General features: G+C 37.5%; 1 protein-coding gene across 1 annotated transcript; it reads right to left on the reverse strand.

Annotated features, from left to right (window-relative positions):
• Positions 1-408: 408 nt before the first annotated feature.
• Positions 409-12,364, reverse strand: aldh18a1 (aldehyde dehydrogenase 18 family, member A1). Its single transcript, XM_046854651.1, has 18 exons — positions 12,208-12,364; positions 10,112-10,219; positions 8,181-8,332; positions 7,870-8,019; positions 7,639-7,743; positions 5,978-6,136; positions 5,409-5,499; positions 5,007-5,131; positions 4,768-4,912; positions 4,605-4,678; positions 4,368-4,467; positions 3,959-4,179; positions 3,712-3,849; positions 3,323-3,518; positions 3,094-3,215; positions 2,425-2,611; positions 2,083-2,178; positions 409-1,851 (listed from the first exon to the last, which is right to left on the reverse strand). The coding sequence occupies exons 2-18, from the start codon at positions 10,200-10,202 to the stop codon at positions 1,655-1,657; spliced, it is 2,349 nt and encodes a 782-aa protein (XP_046710607.1). The 5' UTR covers positions 10,203-10,219; positions 12,208-12,364; the 3' UTR covers positions 409-1,654.
• Positions 12,365-16,731: the final 4,367 nt, after the last annotated feature.

Raw genomic sequence — 16,731 nt, forward strand, 5'->3', positions numbered from 1 at the left:
CAAAAAGTCTCACTTTCAACATTTGATATTTTATCTATGTTCTATTGTGAATAAAATATAAGTTTATGAGATTTGTAAATAATTGCATTCCTTATTTATAATTTGTATGTCCTAACTTTTTTAGAATCGGGTTTGTACATAGGGGTGCAAGTTTAAATTGTATGTGAAATTGAAACACAAGTCTAGAACTACTAAATCTTAGAGGAAAGCTTATTATGCAAAAATGTTCATGTACAATTCAGATATTCAAATTACTAAACATGTTCATCATTCACTGCTTAACATTAAACACCAACAGGCAGCTACTTTATGTGAAAGGGGTGTAATGTTTTAAAAAAGATAAACAACACTAAACACAGCAGTAGACACACTTGCTAACAGTGCAGCACAGTAAGCAGGAAATGGCAGTCACTGCTAAGTCAATCTTTTATTCTTCACTTTCAGTTGGAGTCTAGAGTTTGTTTTAAAGCCCACTTTAAAACAAAAAGTTTTATTTTAACCATTAATCATCATAAGGGGAGAAACAGAGCAACGTTTACATTAAAAAACAAACAAACAAACAAACAAACAAACAAAAACACCACCAAAATACCCCAAAACCTCTCATGTAAACTAATGCAATTGGGTTTTAAAAAGAAAAGAAACATCCTTTAGAGTTTGTCCAATCATTCTAACATGAAACAGTAACTCAAGGCAGTGCTATAAAAACATTTTGGATTTCAGAACAAAGCAAAAACAATCACAGGATGACATCCCATAGTACAGAACAGCCACAGTCATAATTGTTTGGTTGCAAATCAGAGATTCACAGGCTACTATTCTTTGCATACATGGAAAAAATTTGATTCTGCTTCAGATAATTGTCTTGTAGATAAATACAGAAATTTCTACCTCTCTCAGCCAGGAGGCTAAATCTCATAAGCATCAGATAAATGATAAAGTGAAGGCCAAAACATAAGGGTGTGAAGACAATTAACCACCAGTACGCTTTCAATGCACTTGTCAAAGTCTCTGCTTTCTGTACTGCACTAAAGTAACGAGCACTGTCTCGCTAAAATATATGACCTCAAACCGTGATTCTGGACGAACATGTTAACACTGTGCTCTACCACCATTATGTGATTAGCTGGGTTGAAATTGTATAACTGGAGTCACTAAAAATATGACTTGCACACTTTTTATATTTGAGTCATTCAGTGAGCCCTCATGCCCTGGAAATTGGGACACCATCATCATGAAAAAGACAACTCATCAAAATAGACGTCTCATTATAGGATAAAAGTAAGCCATAAGAAGAACTTGCCAGCAAAACAACTGGTGTTTTATTTCCTTTACATTTGTTACCCACCTGTAGCTAAAGACAATTTTGTCTGCTAAGTAACAGTCTTGTACTCTTAATGCTTTCAATATGTTTCCCACAGAATCCAAATGAAAGTTAACATAACTAAGATTTTTGAAAAGTCAACCAAACATTTTGAGTAGAAGGAAATTCAACAGGACTGGAATATTACAATAATTGTTCAAATATTAAAATATTGGCTTTTAAATCTTCCAATTCTTTATTTCTTGCAATATTTCCAGATTATAAATTCCCAGAAATCAGATAGGATAAATGCTGCGTATTTAAAAAAAAGTGATTTATTTGCAATTGGCTCTAGCTGGAGGATCTATGTCCTGTTTTTGGCTGTGCAACAGGCAGATTCTCATGCAAGAACTTCATACTGCCTTGCTCAGAAAAGTCAGCAGCTGTGTGCCCATCACCACGAAGAACCCATTTAGTGGTGAGAAGCCCCTCCAGGCCTACGGGTCCACGAGCATGAATACGAGCAGTGCTGATCCCAACCTCTGCACCTACGAGAAAGAGAGAAGGATCTGTAAAAATGTGCTGTGTGTTGTTAAAACATTTCCCTATTTGTTAAATTAGATAAGAATGTGTCCGTCTGCATATTTTAAATGTTCAATAATGTTGCATTACATTTATACGGCATTAATATAGACTGTGCATCATTTAACTAACTCAAAACAAACTGATTTGCAAAAGAATTAGGTTTCATAGCCAAGTCATATGATCACTAGTCTTACCAAGACCAAAGCGATATCCGTCAGCAAACCGTGAACTGGCATTCCAAAACACGCATGCACTGTCCACCAACTGCAAGAACTGCTCTGCTGTCTCCTCTACAAAAAAAAGCCACAATTTTACTGTTAATTACTGTTAACAATTTTAATGTTACTTTTACACAAGCTACAGTAGTAACCTATTTTAAAGTTTTAATACCTTCATTGCCACAAGATGGCACTAGTGTCATACAAATAGTAGTTTTATTTTATTAGTAGATTTATTTGGATCATTATTTGTCCTACAAAATAAATAAATGAATAAAAAAAAATTGCCAGACAGACTAGAGAGAGCAAGAACTTTACCATTCTCAGTGATGATCACATCTGTGTGGGAGCTGCCATATTTATGAATGTGATCCACTGCCTCATACATGCTGTCTACAACCTCTATGCAGCACTCCAGGTCTCCATACTCGGTACGCAGTGACTTTACCTCAGATGGGCTGAAGGTCAGGTATGATGCAAATTTAGGGCCAGCATGTATCTTCACCTGGACAGGGCAAGTTATTAAAGAAGAGATCAGCATTATAATAAATAACATTTATGTGAAGGCTGATTTACACTGGCTAAAACAATGACAAATTGAGCACATCTATATCCAATAAGAATTTAGGGTATCAGCAGATTGCACCCTTTTCCATAGCCAGTGCTACTACTATGTAACTGTGCATGAATCAAAGAGGAGAAGGAGACATCTATAACCTTCAAAAACTAGTTTTTGTATTTCCTTATTTGTACAGTATGTTTTACACTCTACAGTGTGTTCACCCAGAACATTGTTTCCAAAAGTTTTCTTTCCCGGATAGACAGTATAGATAGGTAAATCTGCATTGATGACAATTACTTCATCTTTAGTAACTGCATTATTTTATATGGGATTATCAGTGCACCAAGCATTTAACAGAGAATAGTATATTAAAATATTAAAAGAGTGAAACTACATTAAAGTGTTCATGGCCTGCTCAAAAGTACCTGTTCTGTTCTCAGCAAGTCAATGATCTGATCAAACAATGGGGTCCGAAGCACATCTCTGTGAACTAGCAACGTTTCCATAGCATTGCAGGCTGCAGGGTAATCACATTTTGAATCTCTGACTGCGGGATGCAAAGAAAAGATTGTACTAAATTAATAGTTTTAAAAACCTCATAAATTACTAAATGTTTATCATTATTGTACATAAAATTCTTCTGCTGATGTTTACCGATTTGTATGACTTTATCAATGCTGGCCTCATGGTCGACATACACATGGCAGATGCCCTCACTGTGACCCAGAACAGGAATGCCTTTAGCAGCTCGCTGGATATCTCTGACCAGCTGAGACGAACCGCGAGGAATTATTAGATCGATCATCTTCTCCAGCCGACACAAGTCTTCCACTTCCTCACGTGTGCTTACCTACAACACAGACAGACAGACAGACAGACATAATTTAGTCATGGCATCATTCTCAGCAACATTAAGCCACTTGGCTGTTATACAACAACCCCCTGCTTTTGCTTTATCCTCCCCTTAATTACACAGTATAAATTACATAAAGATGCCACATCTTCAGTTAAGAAATGAAGTCACATATCTCCTGGCATCTTACCAGTTGAATTGCATCTTTGACAGCATGTAGGGATAAAGCCTCCTGCGCTAGCTCATGTAAAACACGGTTGGTATTTGCTGCCTCTTTTCCTCCCTTCAGCAGTAAAGCATTTCCGCTGGCAATAGCTAAGGCAGACACCTTTGTGGGGAAAAACACATTTTCAAACCAAATGGACAATACACAGGATAACAAGCATCGACATTAATCGAATGCACATTTTTAAGTATGAATAAGAGAGGGGTGAGACCTGAGGCAGGCAGTCTGGCCGCGATTCAAAGATGACAAGTAGTACACCAATGGGCACAGTGATCTGCTCCAGCTCAAGGTTGTTGGCCAAACGAGTTCTGCGCAGTACTTGTCCCACACTGTCCTGAGAGGACACTGCGATCTGGCGCAGGCCGATGGCTAGACTGCTCAGCTTAGACGTTGACAAACTCAGCCGCTTGATCATGGCAGGAGGCATTCGGCCTGTAATGTAAAAATATCAACAACACTTAGGTGACTCATCCACTATTAACACAATTGATCAAACAGCAGTGCTACAGTTTCATCATGTCTTAAACTGACAAAAAGTATTTGAGGAATGTGTAGATGGTTTTATTTATTTATTCCACTAAAATCTTTTTTTATTGCATATCTAATACAATCAAATGTACCTGAATTCATCGCAATTTCCATATCCTTTTTATTAGCTGACAAAATTTCATCTCTCTTCTCAGTCAGAAGGTCAGCCATGGCATAAATGATCTCACTCCTCTGAAAGAGGTAACATTACATGTAAAGAGACACATCATTACTCTTGCCTTTCATTAACTTACATATGACTCCAAAGGGTTAAAAACCACCAAATCTCTAAACAGTTAACATAGCATCATGGAAGAAAGCTACAATACCTGTTCTGGAAGAAGGGACGCCAGCGTCCTCCCTGCAGAACGAGCCATTTCTGTCTGCTGCTCCACTGTAGGCCCTGTTGAATTGGTAACAGAAAGTAAACAATCACCACAACACCCTCTTACAGATTAAGCCAGAGGTATACATGTTAAAATGTTTACATACCAGCAGGCTTGACTTCAGAAAAGAAGGTGCCCACTTTTTTGCCCTCTACAATGTCTGTAATCACATGGCCTGTGACTTTAGGGTGAGTGCCGTTAGCAATGACTACAGAAGTGCCCCCCTGGAGAGCCCATAGAGCAGCTTTCACCTGTGACAAGTGTGGTCAATACATCTTATTGCTAAAATTTTACCTGTATCCCTGTCTCAAACCAGCAATGAACTTTAAAAGGCTATGGTCAAACCTTAGCTTCCATTCCTCCGATGCCAACCCTGGATTTGGTACCATAGGTTATAGACTGCTGGTCCCCAGGGTAGAAAGTGTCAATTAATTTAGCATCATCAGATCCAGGAGGGCTGTCATAAAGACCTGTAAAAAGGCAAGATTAGAAAAAAGACTAGCTTGGGGTGTCTTCATGCTTGGGTTATTTTTAAACTGCATTTCCACCAGTCCTAGCTCAAAAGCTGAAAAATGTTTGACAACATAAAAACGCTTCCTTTATTTTGTCACTGGACCTCTATGTTTTTCCTCTGTCCCTTAGTTTGAAAAGCTATTTTGGCTTATTGCTCAGAAAGTTAAAAGAAAGTTTATCACACTACATTCTTCTGAAAAAGTCATGTATTGCAATACGGTATTAATTTCTTACCTTGTACATCAGAGAGCGCAATTAGGAGATCTGCTCTCATCTCCACTGCAAGCCGTGCTGCCAGACTGTCATTGTCCTTGATGCTGATCACCTGTGATGTAATGAAAGAGGGAATATGACTGTCTAAAGGATGAGACAAACTACAATAACATTATAAGCCGATCACTGGATACTAGCAAATGCACCAGAAAGTTTTCAAAATGCATTTGCATGCTTAAAATGCATTTGAGCAATAAGCAGGTTAACCATGATATTCTCCAACAGGACTATAGTAAATTAATATAGACACTATATGATCGAATATAAACATAAATGCAGAGTGCATAAACCAGTACAATAAAGGAAATAGAGAAATAAGTTAGCATCTTTCCATGAAAGTGCAAGAAATAAGAGGAAAATCAAGCTGTGTTCATGTCATCTAATAAGCTGTTTTTCCAAGCCTCTTGTACACAGCATGCATGTGTTAACAGCGCTTGCTCAGCATTCAGTTCTCAAAGGCTAGTGGGGGGATTCAGGATATTCTGACAGCCCTTCATCCCCCTGCAAGGCCTTCTAAGCTCTATACCCACATTTACCCCCTGCAGGTCACTGTTAGGCTCTGGGGGAGGCACCACTGCATCATTAGTGTTGATTATGGGCACGATGTTCATACGTAGAAGCTCGTGCAGTGTGCTGTTCAGATTTCGTCTCTTCTGGTCATCATGAAAGTCCAAGTTTGTGACTAAGATCTGGAAAGGTAAAAAGAGCATTTAATATACTAGAAATACGTAAAATCATAAACAACCACATTTGTTTATTTATTTATGTACAAAGGAAAGTCAAATAGATTCCATATACATTTGAGTAGACTCTGCATCATATATACAGTGGGGGGAAGTAATTATTTGATCCACTGTTGATTTTGTAAATTTACCCCTTACAAAGTAATGCACAGTCTAAATTTTATGGTGGGTTTATTTTACACAGAGAGAGACAGAATACAAAAAGAATCAGAACAAAAAAACAAAAGGTTATAAATTAGTGAAATAATTATTTGATCCTATACCAAAAAAAGCAAGATTTCTGACTCTCTCTGACCAAAATTAGTCCTGTCCCTTTTGGAAAATCCTACTAATATCAACTCATTATGTGTATACAGTGAAAGACACCAGTCACAGAATCAACCTCTTCCATTCAAACCTCTCCACCATCATGGAAAAATCCAAAGAGCTGTCAAAAGGACATCAAAGATAAGTTTGTAGACCTGCACAAGACCATCAGAATGTTGCCTTGGCCATAAGGTTTGGGTCATTGTCATGCTGGAAGACCATCCACGACCCATTTTCAGTGTTCTGGCTGAGGCAAGAGGGTTCTCATCCAACATTTTGCAGTGTATGGCCCTGTTCATTTGGTGAAGTCTTCCTGTAACCTTAGCAGGGAAACAGCCACAAAGCAGAATGTTTCCCCCTCCATGTTTGACAGTGGGGATGGTGTTCTTGGGGTCATATTCTGCATTTCACTGCCTCCAAATATGGCGAGTCGAGTTCATGCCAAAGAGCTCAATTTTGGTCTCATCTCATCACATTCTCCCAAGCATTCTCTGCATAAATCAGGTGTTCATTGGCAAACTTCAGATGGACCTGTTCATGTGCATTCTTGAGCAGAGAGACCCTGGTGTGTTACCAATAGTTTTCTTGGTGAATGTGGTCTCAGCTTTTTTGAGCTTTTTTTGACATTAAGAATCTCCTTCTGTGTAATTCTGGGCTGATCCCTCACCTTTCTCAGAATTATGAGGTGAGATCTTGTATGACGCACCAGAGCGAGGGTGACTGACTTACCTTGTATTCAATTTATTTTAAATTAATCACACCAACAGTGGTCTCTTTCTCACCAAGCTTTTTGCTGATGGTCTTGTAGCCCATTCCAGCTTTGTGCAGGTCTACATCTTGTCCCTGATGTCCTTTGACAGCTTTTTGGTCTTGAGTTGGTATTAGGAGTTCCTTACTAAAAGGTACGGGACTAATTTGGGAGTGTGGTGGTCAGAATTCTTGCTGATTGGTAGGTAAATACTTTTACTTTTACTCGATCAAATAAAAATTTTATATAATATTATTTTTTAAATTATAGATTTATTTGATGTTCTAAACTGTACATTTCTTTGTAAGGGGGTAAATTTACTAAATCAGCAGGGGATCAAATAATTATTTCCCCCACTGTGTGTGTATGTGTGCGTGTGTGTATATAAACATACCTGTGCTGTGCAGGTGCTGTACTGAGTGAACATAGCCTCATACAGTGCCATCAGTCCACTCTGTCCTGCAGCAGCACATGCCCTTGCCTCCAGCACAGGCAGAGCCTGCAGATAAAACCACAGATCTGTTCAGCCAATGTTTACACTATAGCACATCATCGATTACAATTCATTCAACTTCTTTTAAAAGCAATGTGATGTAAATAAATGGGTTAATATGGTTGTGCTCACCATATCTTTAAGCTGATTCTGTCCTGAATGAAGAGCTTGTCTGACGCTCTGAGAGAGAAGAATCTCATGCCTCAGTCTCTGTTTCCCAAAGGCTACAGCTCCACTGGTGACAATCATCATTTCTCTGCCCTGGTTTTGAAGCACTGCCACCTTAAAAGACCACAAAACATTAAAATACATTTTTGCATGGTATACAACATCCACTAGTTCTATTCATGTACAGATGTGTAATTCTATTGCACAGTGAGTTGCCTTTAATGTTTGTAGAATAACATGCAATAAAATAAAAAATCAAGTCTGAACTCTTTTACCTGTTCTACAATAGAGGCAAGCCTTCCGAGTGCAAGGCCGCATTCATCGCCACGAGTTACGACAGCGCTGCCGAGTTTCACCACGATCCGTTTGGCCTGTCGCAATTCGCCACGGTGTGCAAACGACTTACCATGGGCACGAGCCAGCGGCACTGTAAAAAAAGAAGTACATTACTCCAGTGAATGACAGATGGGGAGGTACAGGTGTGTGTTGGGAGAGACCCAAGAAAAGGGCAGCAAGTAAAAATAGCATGCACATGCGGCGTAATGCAAGCGATGTGTTAGCAAGCAGGCGGTGGCATCGGATTAAGGAAAAAGTGTACATCAACATTAATGACAAATATGTAGAGACAGCTGCTGGCATGCTGTGGGTGGAATGAGACAGGCAGACACTGGAATGAATGTTTAAATATATAAAAGCTTTAACTGTAAACTGGTCTTTCTGCAAGTGTTAACGGTCCACTGTACCTTTATACACCATCATCACAATCAGGTCTTAAATTCATTTCCACTCAGGGTGATCAGAGCATGTTTGTACTATAGTCCATACTAGGGATGCACCGAATATTCGGCCACCGAAAATTTTCGGCCGAAAATGGCCCAGAAGTGCATTTTCGGTTTTCGGCCGAAAGACTTTGATCACCGAAAAAATGCGGCCGGAACAGTTTGTTGTGATGACGCAAACAGAAACCGCGGCCCGCACGTGCATGTCTGAAACAACATGTCTGCAGTGTGGACGTATTTCAGTATATCTGCGAAAGACCCACGGATAGCGATTTGCAAAACATGTAATGCCGAAATTTCGTCTGCAAAGACTTTCTCCACGTCGGGTTTAATTTATCACCTGAAATCCAAACATCCCGATAGCTATGCTGAATATGAGAGGAACGCGGCACAGAAAAACAAAACCCCTCCGAGCATGCGCACTCCGTCTGTGGTGGACGTTTTTAAAAAGGCAGGAAGTTTCTCAGTGATAGTGTTGTATTGTATCTTTAAGCAGTTGCACTTGTTCTGAATGCACTTTGTTTTTATGAAAGAACATATTTAATTTTACAACCTTTCAGCAGGACAGAGGGCCTGTACATTATTTTTTAATGTACACGAGTGCATTTAAGTTAAACATTTAAGTTTGAATTTTAATTTATTTTATCCTGTGCATTGTTGCAATGTGCTATAAATAAATATTTTCATAATTTGTAATTGATTTATTCTTTGAAACTTTAATATTAATTTATGCAATTGAAATGCCTTGATTTTAGTAAGGTTAGTCATAGACATAAATGCAATGGTAATAATAATTGGCATAATTTCTTTCGGTGTTTCGGTTTTCGGCCTTGCTTTCCTTTTTTTCGGGTTTTGGGTTTCGGCCCAGAATTTTCATTTCGGTGCATCCCTAGTCCATACATATGAAATATGGGTCTGTCAGCTTGACTGTCAGCGGTCAGGTTCTTATGACTCAATTTTGCAAACAGAAAACCATGATTATTACTACTCATTAAAAAGGAGTTGAAAACACGAGGTGTGCGTATTGTCTGCTAGATCAAATATTGTTACTTTAATATTAACTCTGCAGCATGGTCTAAATTATTTGCAATTTGCTCAAATTAACCCATACAACACACACCCTAACCTTCCATAATCCACCACCCAGTCAATAAAACATAATGACAATGTTGAAGCTGCCACATCAGCAAAGCCACACAACAGACTCCAGTGCTGACAGCCTAGAATTCAGAACGGAGTACGAACCCGGTGAATAAAACAATGTATTTAGGAAGAAAAAGAAACAACAGACACACAAATGAGGAAAAACTATACATTCATTCTCACCAAAACATTCACAAGGACATGAAAGAAACATTATAGAAATATCAAAACTAATAACATTCAGTTTTGATTTAAAGGTTGGTTGAAATGTTTTTTAAACTCACTTTTTCCTGAAGATACAGCTCTTGTGAAGTTCCGGGTGGTTTTTGGACCCACAGAGAGCCGGGAGCACAGGGACAGCCTCTGCAGTAACATGTTGATCGTTCTATTCACTGAAAAAGCAAACAGCAAGCACAACAAGCATTAGCACTGAGATCAAATTCTCTGTTTTTACCATTAAACACTCTTAAATTTGTGTTCAAGTATTTAAATACATACTTTAAATTTTTTCAAATGTTTTCAAAAAGATGTTTCACTAAATACATCAAGAGTGTTTGTGACTGCGATGGACAACATACAACGTACACAGAGAAGGAAGAAAAAAAAAATGCTTGAAGTAAGTAACTTTTGGGAAACGTTTTTCTTTTTGGGTCATTCAATATTTTTTTTCTTACTGTTTCATTTAAACACTTTTGTAAAATAAGTTCTCAATTTGAAAAATCAGTTCTTTCAGCAATGGGACCATTAAAAAAACTTTCCAGCAATAGAACAATGTATTACAATTAACTCAAGATGTGTCCCTGAAGTTTCCTTCTGTACCTTTGTGATTGGGCCAAAAGTGGGACATGGCAATGTTTTTCTCAGCCACTACGTCTAAGTTAATACTGTATAAATCTATTTTACATTAACCAAATTTAAGAAAAATTAATCTCCCTAAATTAACTGACCATCAAGCTCAATAAGTAACTTGTGAACTTCGGTGATTATTTTATTTTTAGCAATTAAGTAATTTTTTTTTTTTTTTTCTTCAAATCTTGTTTATAATTGTGTTTGCCTATTTTAACTGTGGTTAACACTTCTCTACATTAACCACAATACCATTCAATTAGTTGTAGCTGGTGGCACCAGGGACAATAAACACTGCATCCCTACCTAAAGAAAATGATTGATCTCACCTCTACACATCAGCTTTCAAAGGGCCAACCTTCAGTATTATACCAGTGCTCTAACCAGCTGAGCTGAGACTCTGCCATAATTCAGCACCAAAGTATCATACATCATCTTTGCTTTTTGCCCCTCAGAATTCAGTTTTGTGGTCTCCACTCATTCTACACTGGATTGTTATTAAACAAAACTTTTATAATATCATCACTGTTAAACACTGAGTAAGCAAAGAAGCTCATGTCTTTGTTTTCTTTACTAATAAGTGCTTTCAGCATCAGAAATCTGTTTACTTCTCACAAGAACTGCACAGCACCACCCGATTAACACCAAAGTCCCTGAGCATGTGTCAGAACTGTCATTTTTTTTTCATAGTTAATTTACACACAAGTGAAATTATTAACTTTCGGGAAACTGAAAAAAATCCAAATTCATCTTCATCAAACACACACACACACACACACACACACACACACACACACACACACTGTATAAAATCCCCTCTGAAATATTTATTTAATCTCTTCTCTGGTTTCTTCTTATTCCACTGATGCAATTCTGTGCTTTAGTCCAGGAAGGCTGCAAAAGGATGTAAAAAGCAACATTTCTCTTCTTTAGGAGATGTTTAATACACCAGTATAAAATGGCCAGTATAAATACACTCATACACCACTTTTACTCCATCAGCTCCTGCTCTACTACAGCACTGTGCCCCTGGCGCGCGCGCGCACACACACGTCATTTCCGCTTAGCTACCATGCGGAAGTAAAGATGAAGCTTGTGTATTGATCCAGATTTTGTCTCCAATATTAGTCTGTTTACAGCGTCCTTCTAACTCATACACTGCACAGCGAGCTTTGAGCAGTCAGCTCTTACACCAGACTAGTCTATCTGCATAATGTTAGGCTAGGAATATCGCTTAGCTAAAAAGCTAATTAACTACCAGTTCATGCAACATGGAATGTCTGCTAAAGACCCAGCTCTTATGAATAAGTTTGTGCTTGTGAATAAGCGTGGTGATGATGATGATAATGATGATGATGCAGGAGTTCAGAAAGTCCATCAGACATGTGCCTACAGAACATCGTGACAGAACCTGCCACATGCTTCTCTTACAAACTCCACAATAAGGTCCACTCCTGCATCAGCTCACTCATAACAACGCTAGCGCTTTACACACACATTTTTATATATATACATATCATACATTCTTACATACCCAGACTCCCCAAAACAATCCAGCATCGATTCTGGGTCAAGTTTACAGTCAGCACACAGCACAAAGTGCCACATCAGCTCCCCGTACCCGGTGCACACGCAGGTCCCCGCCGTGTTGACGTCCGTGCGTTCTCACACCCACATTCCGTATAATCCCGCCTCCTTTTGAATGCGATTGGTTGCCGGCAATACAGCTATTCAATTAGACGGGTAGGAAATCGTTCGTAGCTTGTTTATAAACATTCATAGCAAATATGAGCATTTACGAACAGTCTCTGGAAATAATTAAAAAAATTTTAGTTAATTCCTTATAAAAAAAAACATCTATATTGTTTTATTTTATACATTTTCTTAGTTCATTTTGAAATAATATTCCGTAGGTAAAAGGTCACGTCCCCAGCCAATCAGCGCCAGATATGAGTCACGTCACCGGCCAATCAGCGAATCGCTTGTCTAGCCTGTTGGCCAATACTTGTGCAGAATGCGGGATTTGGTTGGAATGCGGGTGTAAATAATTAGTCGGCGGCTAATTATCTACGTGGAAGGCAGTGTTACCAAGTCTGAGCTTTTATTCAGACACATGCCGCATTTTAAAATACAGACATTTGCGACCAGGAATAAGACACTTTTCGTTATAATTATAATACAGTTATTTATTATCAGAACATATTATCATATGTTGACTTGGTAATTGGCAGTTCTTTTTTTTATTAACGACAGTTTAATAATACAAGTCGTCCTTGGGACTCCTAAATAATAAGTACGCTATTAAATAAAATCCTCTGCATTGTGGTGCTTTGTGAATATAACAGTTGCTTTGACTCAAGTTATGAATTTAAACCAGTGTATGTGGTTTGAGGGAGTTCTGAATTGCCATTTAGGTGCTTTAGAGGGCGCAGATCTGGCAACCCTAGTGTGAACTCGGATCCCTGGTTTCAAAATATTGTCATAGAAAAAGAATGTGTGATGAAGATCAGCTGCGTCTTGCAGTTACAGTGGGGGAGAGGAAAAAAAGAAAAGATTGCTGCTATTTGTGTTGCTAACCGTGAACCCTGGCAGATAATGGAAGAAAAAAATTAATTAAAGAAGTGTTCACATAGAATTTAAATAGTACAGATAATTTAGAAAACTATGTCTTTGGACTGTGTAAGGAAGCCAGAATACTTTGAGGAAACCCCCAAAGCATGGGGAGAATATGCATACTCGACCAACACAGGGTGGAGCTAGGAGTCAAATCCCCAACCTGAGAAGGACCAAAACATGCTCACAACTAAGCCACGAGTCTTCTGGGATGTTTTTCACAAATTGGAAATTGAGTGTAGAGGCCTGATATGAGGTCATATTTTCAATTTATTTAGGTGTTGAATGGAGTTGAGGTCAGGACTTTTTTAGTAGGGCACATGTGCATGCCAACTGTAGCAAATCATGACTTTATGAACCATGCTTTGTGCACAGTATCACTGTCATGCCGTAAAGTTTTCCAGTGAAAGGAAATTGTTAAATCTGTCCAAACATTTTTACCATGGTGAGCTTTGACCAGACAAAAATGAGCACAAAGAACAGTACTAATATAAAGGTCATATTAATATAATCGGATTCTAGCTAATACATATTGTTCTGCTTAGCTTATAATGAAGTCTTATAGTAGACACTTTCAAACTCCAGGGGGCAGTGCAAGCAAACAGAATACGCTAAGATAAACACAATTGTCAAAATGTTCAAGAAAATTTATTTAAATACAGTTACAGAGTTTGTTTTGTTTTAAACAAATGCTACACCAATCCTACAGGACAAACCCTGTTCTTTGGCAGGAAGGCCTCACTGAAGAGATTCAGCCAGATGTTTTTACAGAGCTCATCGTTCCAGTCTGCAGTTACTTAGTTACAAGTTCTTCAGAGGCCTGTTGGAGTCATTATGTCAAGGCATTGCAGCCATAAGTGAACTGGATTGCATGCATTACTGTTTGCCATATGTTGCTGCCCCTCTATGTGTAGCCTTGTTTTTATATCTTTGTGGGGGCCAAATGTCTCCACGAGGATTTTTAATAGGAATATTCAACATTATAGGGATGTTTGGCTGGCACTCATATGGAAAATGATGATGATGATGATTAATACCACTGATACTGACATTGAATACTACTACTTATAATAATAATAATTATAATAATAATAATGATGATGATAATTACTATAGCAACAAGAACAATACAACTACTACTACTACTACTACTACTACTAATAATAATAATAATAATAATACAAATTCTTACAAAAAACTCCTGCCTGATCATATCAACTTAACTCACACTGTGAAGACTGTGTGAAATTTGTTTTAGAGTTCAGATTTTAGATTAGCGGATAAAACAATTAATGCCCCTCACCAGTGGAATGTTATGTAAATTTATAAAGGAAAAAAAATCTCTTTAATGTTCTGTAAAAGTAAATATAATCTGCAAATAATTCAAGATTTACTACATGAATTTGTTGAAAAAGATGTTTCAGGGTGGTTTCTTATGTGAAGTGCATGGATGGGTTTGCTGTTTTCAATAAACCATTCCATGGATTATTTAACACTTCCTCTCAAGACTCAACCAGAATAAGAGGATCTCCTAAGGTACTAAAATATGCATCTCTGTGTGCATGTGTGTATGTGTGTATGTGTGTGTGTGTGTGTGTGTGTGTGTGTGTGTGTGTGTGTGTGTGTGTGTTTGAAGGAACAAACTGAACTGGGATAGCTAGAGAGCTAGCTACACTTACACATATTATTCTGTATTGACTTACACAATATCAAATCAAACATATCTGCAAGTTGAAAGATAACAGTTGTTATCGCCATTTTCTACATTAATCAAACTACACAACCACAGAGACCCTTCGGACAATCAGGAGGCTCACCCAAAAAGAGCAAATAAAAAATATATATTGAGACCACATGCTATTTTCTTCTTTGTCAGTGTTGTTTTATAATCTGTAATTTTAGTAATAAAAAAGGTTAGTGAGATTTGCATTTAATTTTTAATAATGATTTAATAACAATAGTTTTTTTTTATAATTAAATAAAGTTTTTTTGAGACCACAGCAAAGACCCCCCTGCTGCACACAGTAAACAGTTTGTGTGGGTGGTATGGAGTGATGACTCTACTTGAAATTGACATTGTGACATTTCAAAAAGGAAATGTTCAACTGAAATAACAGTTTTACAAGAAGCAGGCACATTACAGCACAGAGAGTCTTGCATCAAAATAATGACACAAGCAATGACAGAGTGAATCAAACTTCCTTCTCAATAACAAAAGCTACAAACACATTGTGCATAGAAGACCAAAGGCAAGATTGCCTGGCAACCAGCAGAGGAATAAAAAAAAAATAGTGTGGCTAATATCCTTATCTTTATTGTATCTGTTTGTTGGGAATAATGCATTGTGATTGATTAAAGCCCGATTTTTTAGCCACATAGCCAATCAAGGTAAAATGTGTCTTATATATCTAAATCTGTAGTTGCCTTCTTTTTGCTCACTTGCTCAGTTGAAAAACATTAGCTGCCATCAGTCAGTCAGCTTTTAGCAGGCATTAGCTGCCATTACATTTGAATGGTTTTTCCATTTAACTGATACCACTAATCAACCACCAGATTATATTTTCACACGAATGCTTTAAAATTGAGAAATACCCCTTGCAGCTATATTTTAAATATAGTTTATAAAAAGTGTAACAAATTACTTAAGAAGCATCTCTTATGGAGTAAGAATTTAAAATTCCTCAGTTATGATGAATTATAAAGTCTAGTAGGCTATTTTATTTAGCTATTGAAAATCTTATTGATAAAGTTGTGTGTAATAGCTGAGATGTTTTTCATATGTATTATGAATAAAACAATTAATTTAGTTTTATTTAGTTAGTAGTTGGTAGCAAGTAGTGGGTTGACACAAACAGTAACTTCCACAAAGTCAGTTTGTAAAATAGGAAACGGGACTAAACAATTTTAGTAACAGTAAAATCATGACTGTTTCACCCCACAGTGAATAGGCTTTTATTACTAAATATAACTACCTAATAAACTTAGAATTAGATTAGCCATAAAATGATGTCTTCCAGAATATTTGTGCTCAAAGAGAACAATATGTTTTACATTAATTATGTTTCTGTGATCCAAGCATGTTGTCCTATGCATGATGCATTAAATTAAATTAAATAGGATAAATCTGTTCCCCTTTTGGAGTCCATATGTTTTCTCCAGAAGGAAGCTGGATGGAAATGAGTTTAATGAATTATGCATTTGGGGCCACAGAGGCACCAAGTGTGTTCTAACTATGTGAGGTCAATCATGCACCATTCTGTATGACCATGTCCTTTAACATAATTTCCTTGATTCCATGAATTCTTTTCATTCTAAAAATACCACAACACATCTATGTAGGCCTCTGTTCCAGAGTTCTCAGATGAACATACAAATATTATACTGTTTCATTCACATTATAGAAGTAAAACAATTTTAAGTTAAAGACTATACTTCAGAGTAACAA

The sequence above is a fragment of the Silurus meridionalis genome, chromosome 7 (assembly GCF_014805685.1).
Source record: "Silurus meridionalis isolate SWU-2019-XX chromosome 7, ASM1480568v1, whole genome shotgun sequence".
Classification (NCBI taxonomy): domain Eukaryota; kingdom Metazoa; phylum Chordata; class Actinopteri; order Siluriformes; family Siluridae; genus Silurus; species Silurus meridionalis.

Excerpts from the sequence above, each read along its gene's own strand:
- aldh18a1 (XM_046854651.1), bottom strand. The coding sequence starts at position 10,202 with ATGTTACTGCAGAGGCTGTCCCTGTGCTCCCGGCTCTCTGTGGGTCCA. Across the intron at positions 5,500-5,977 it reads GTGACCTGCAGGGGGTAAAT|GTGATCAGCATCAAGGACAA; the intron begins GTGGGTATAGAG and ends ATTACATCACAG. Across the intron at positions 4,468-4,604 it reads CGTCCCTTCTTCCAGAACAG|AGGAGTGAGATCATTTATGC; the intron begins GTATTGTAGCTT and ends TACCTCTTTCAG.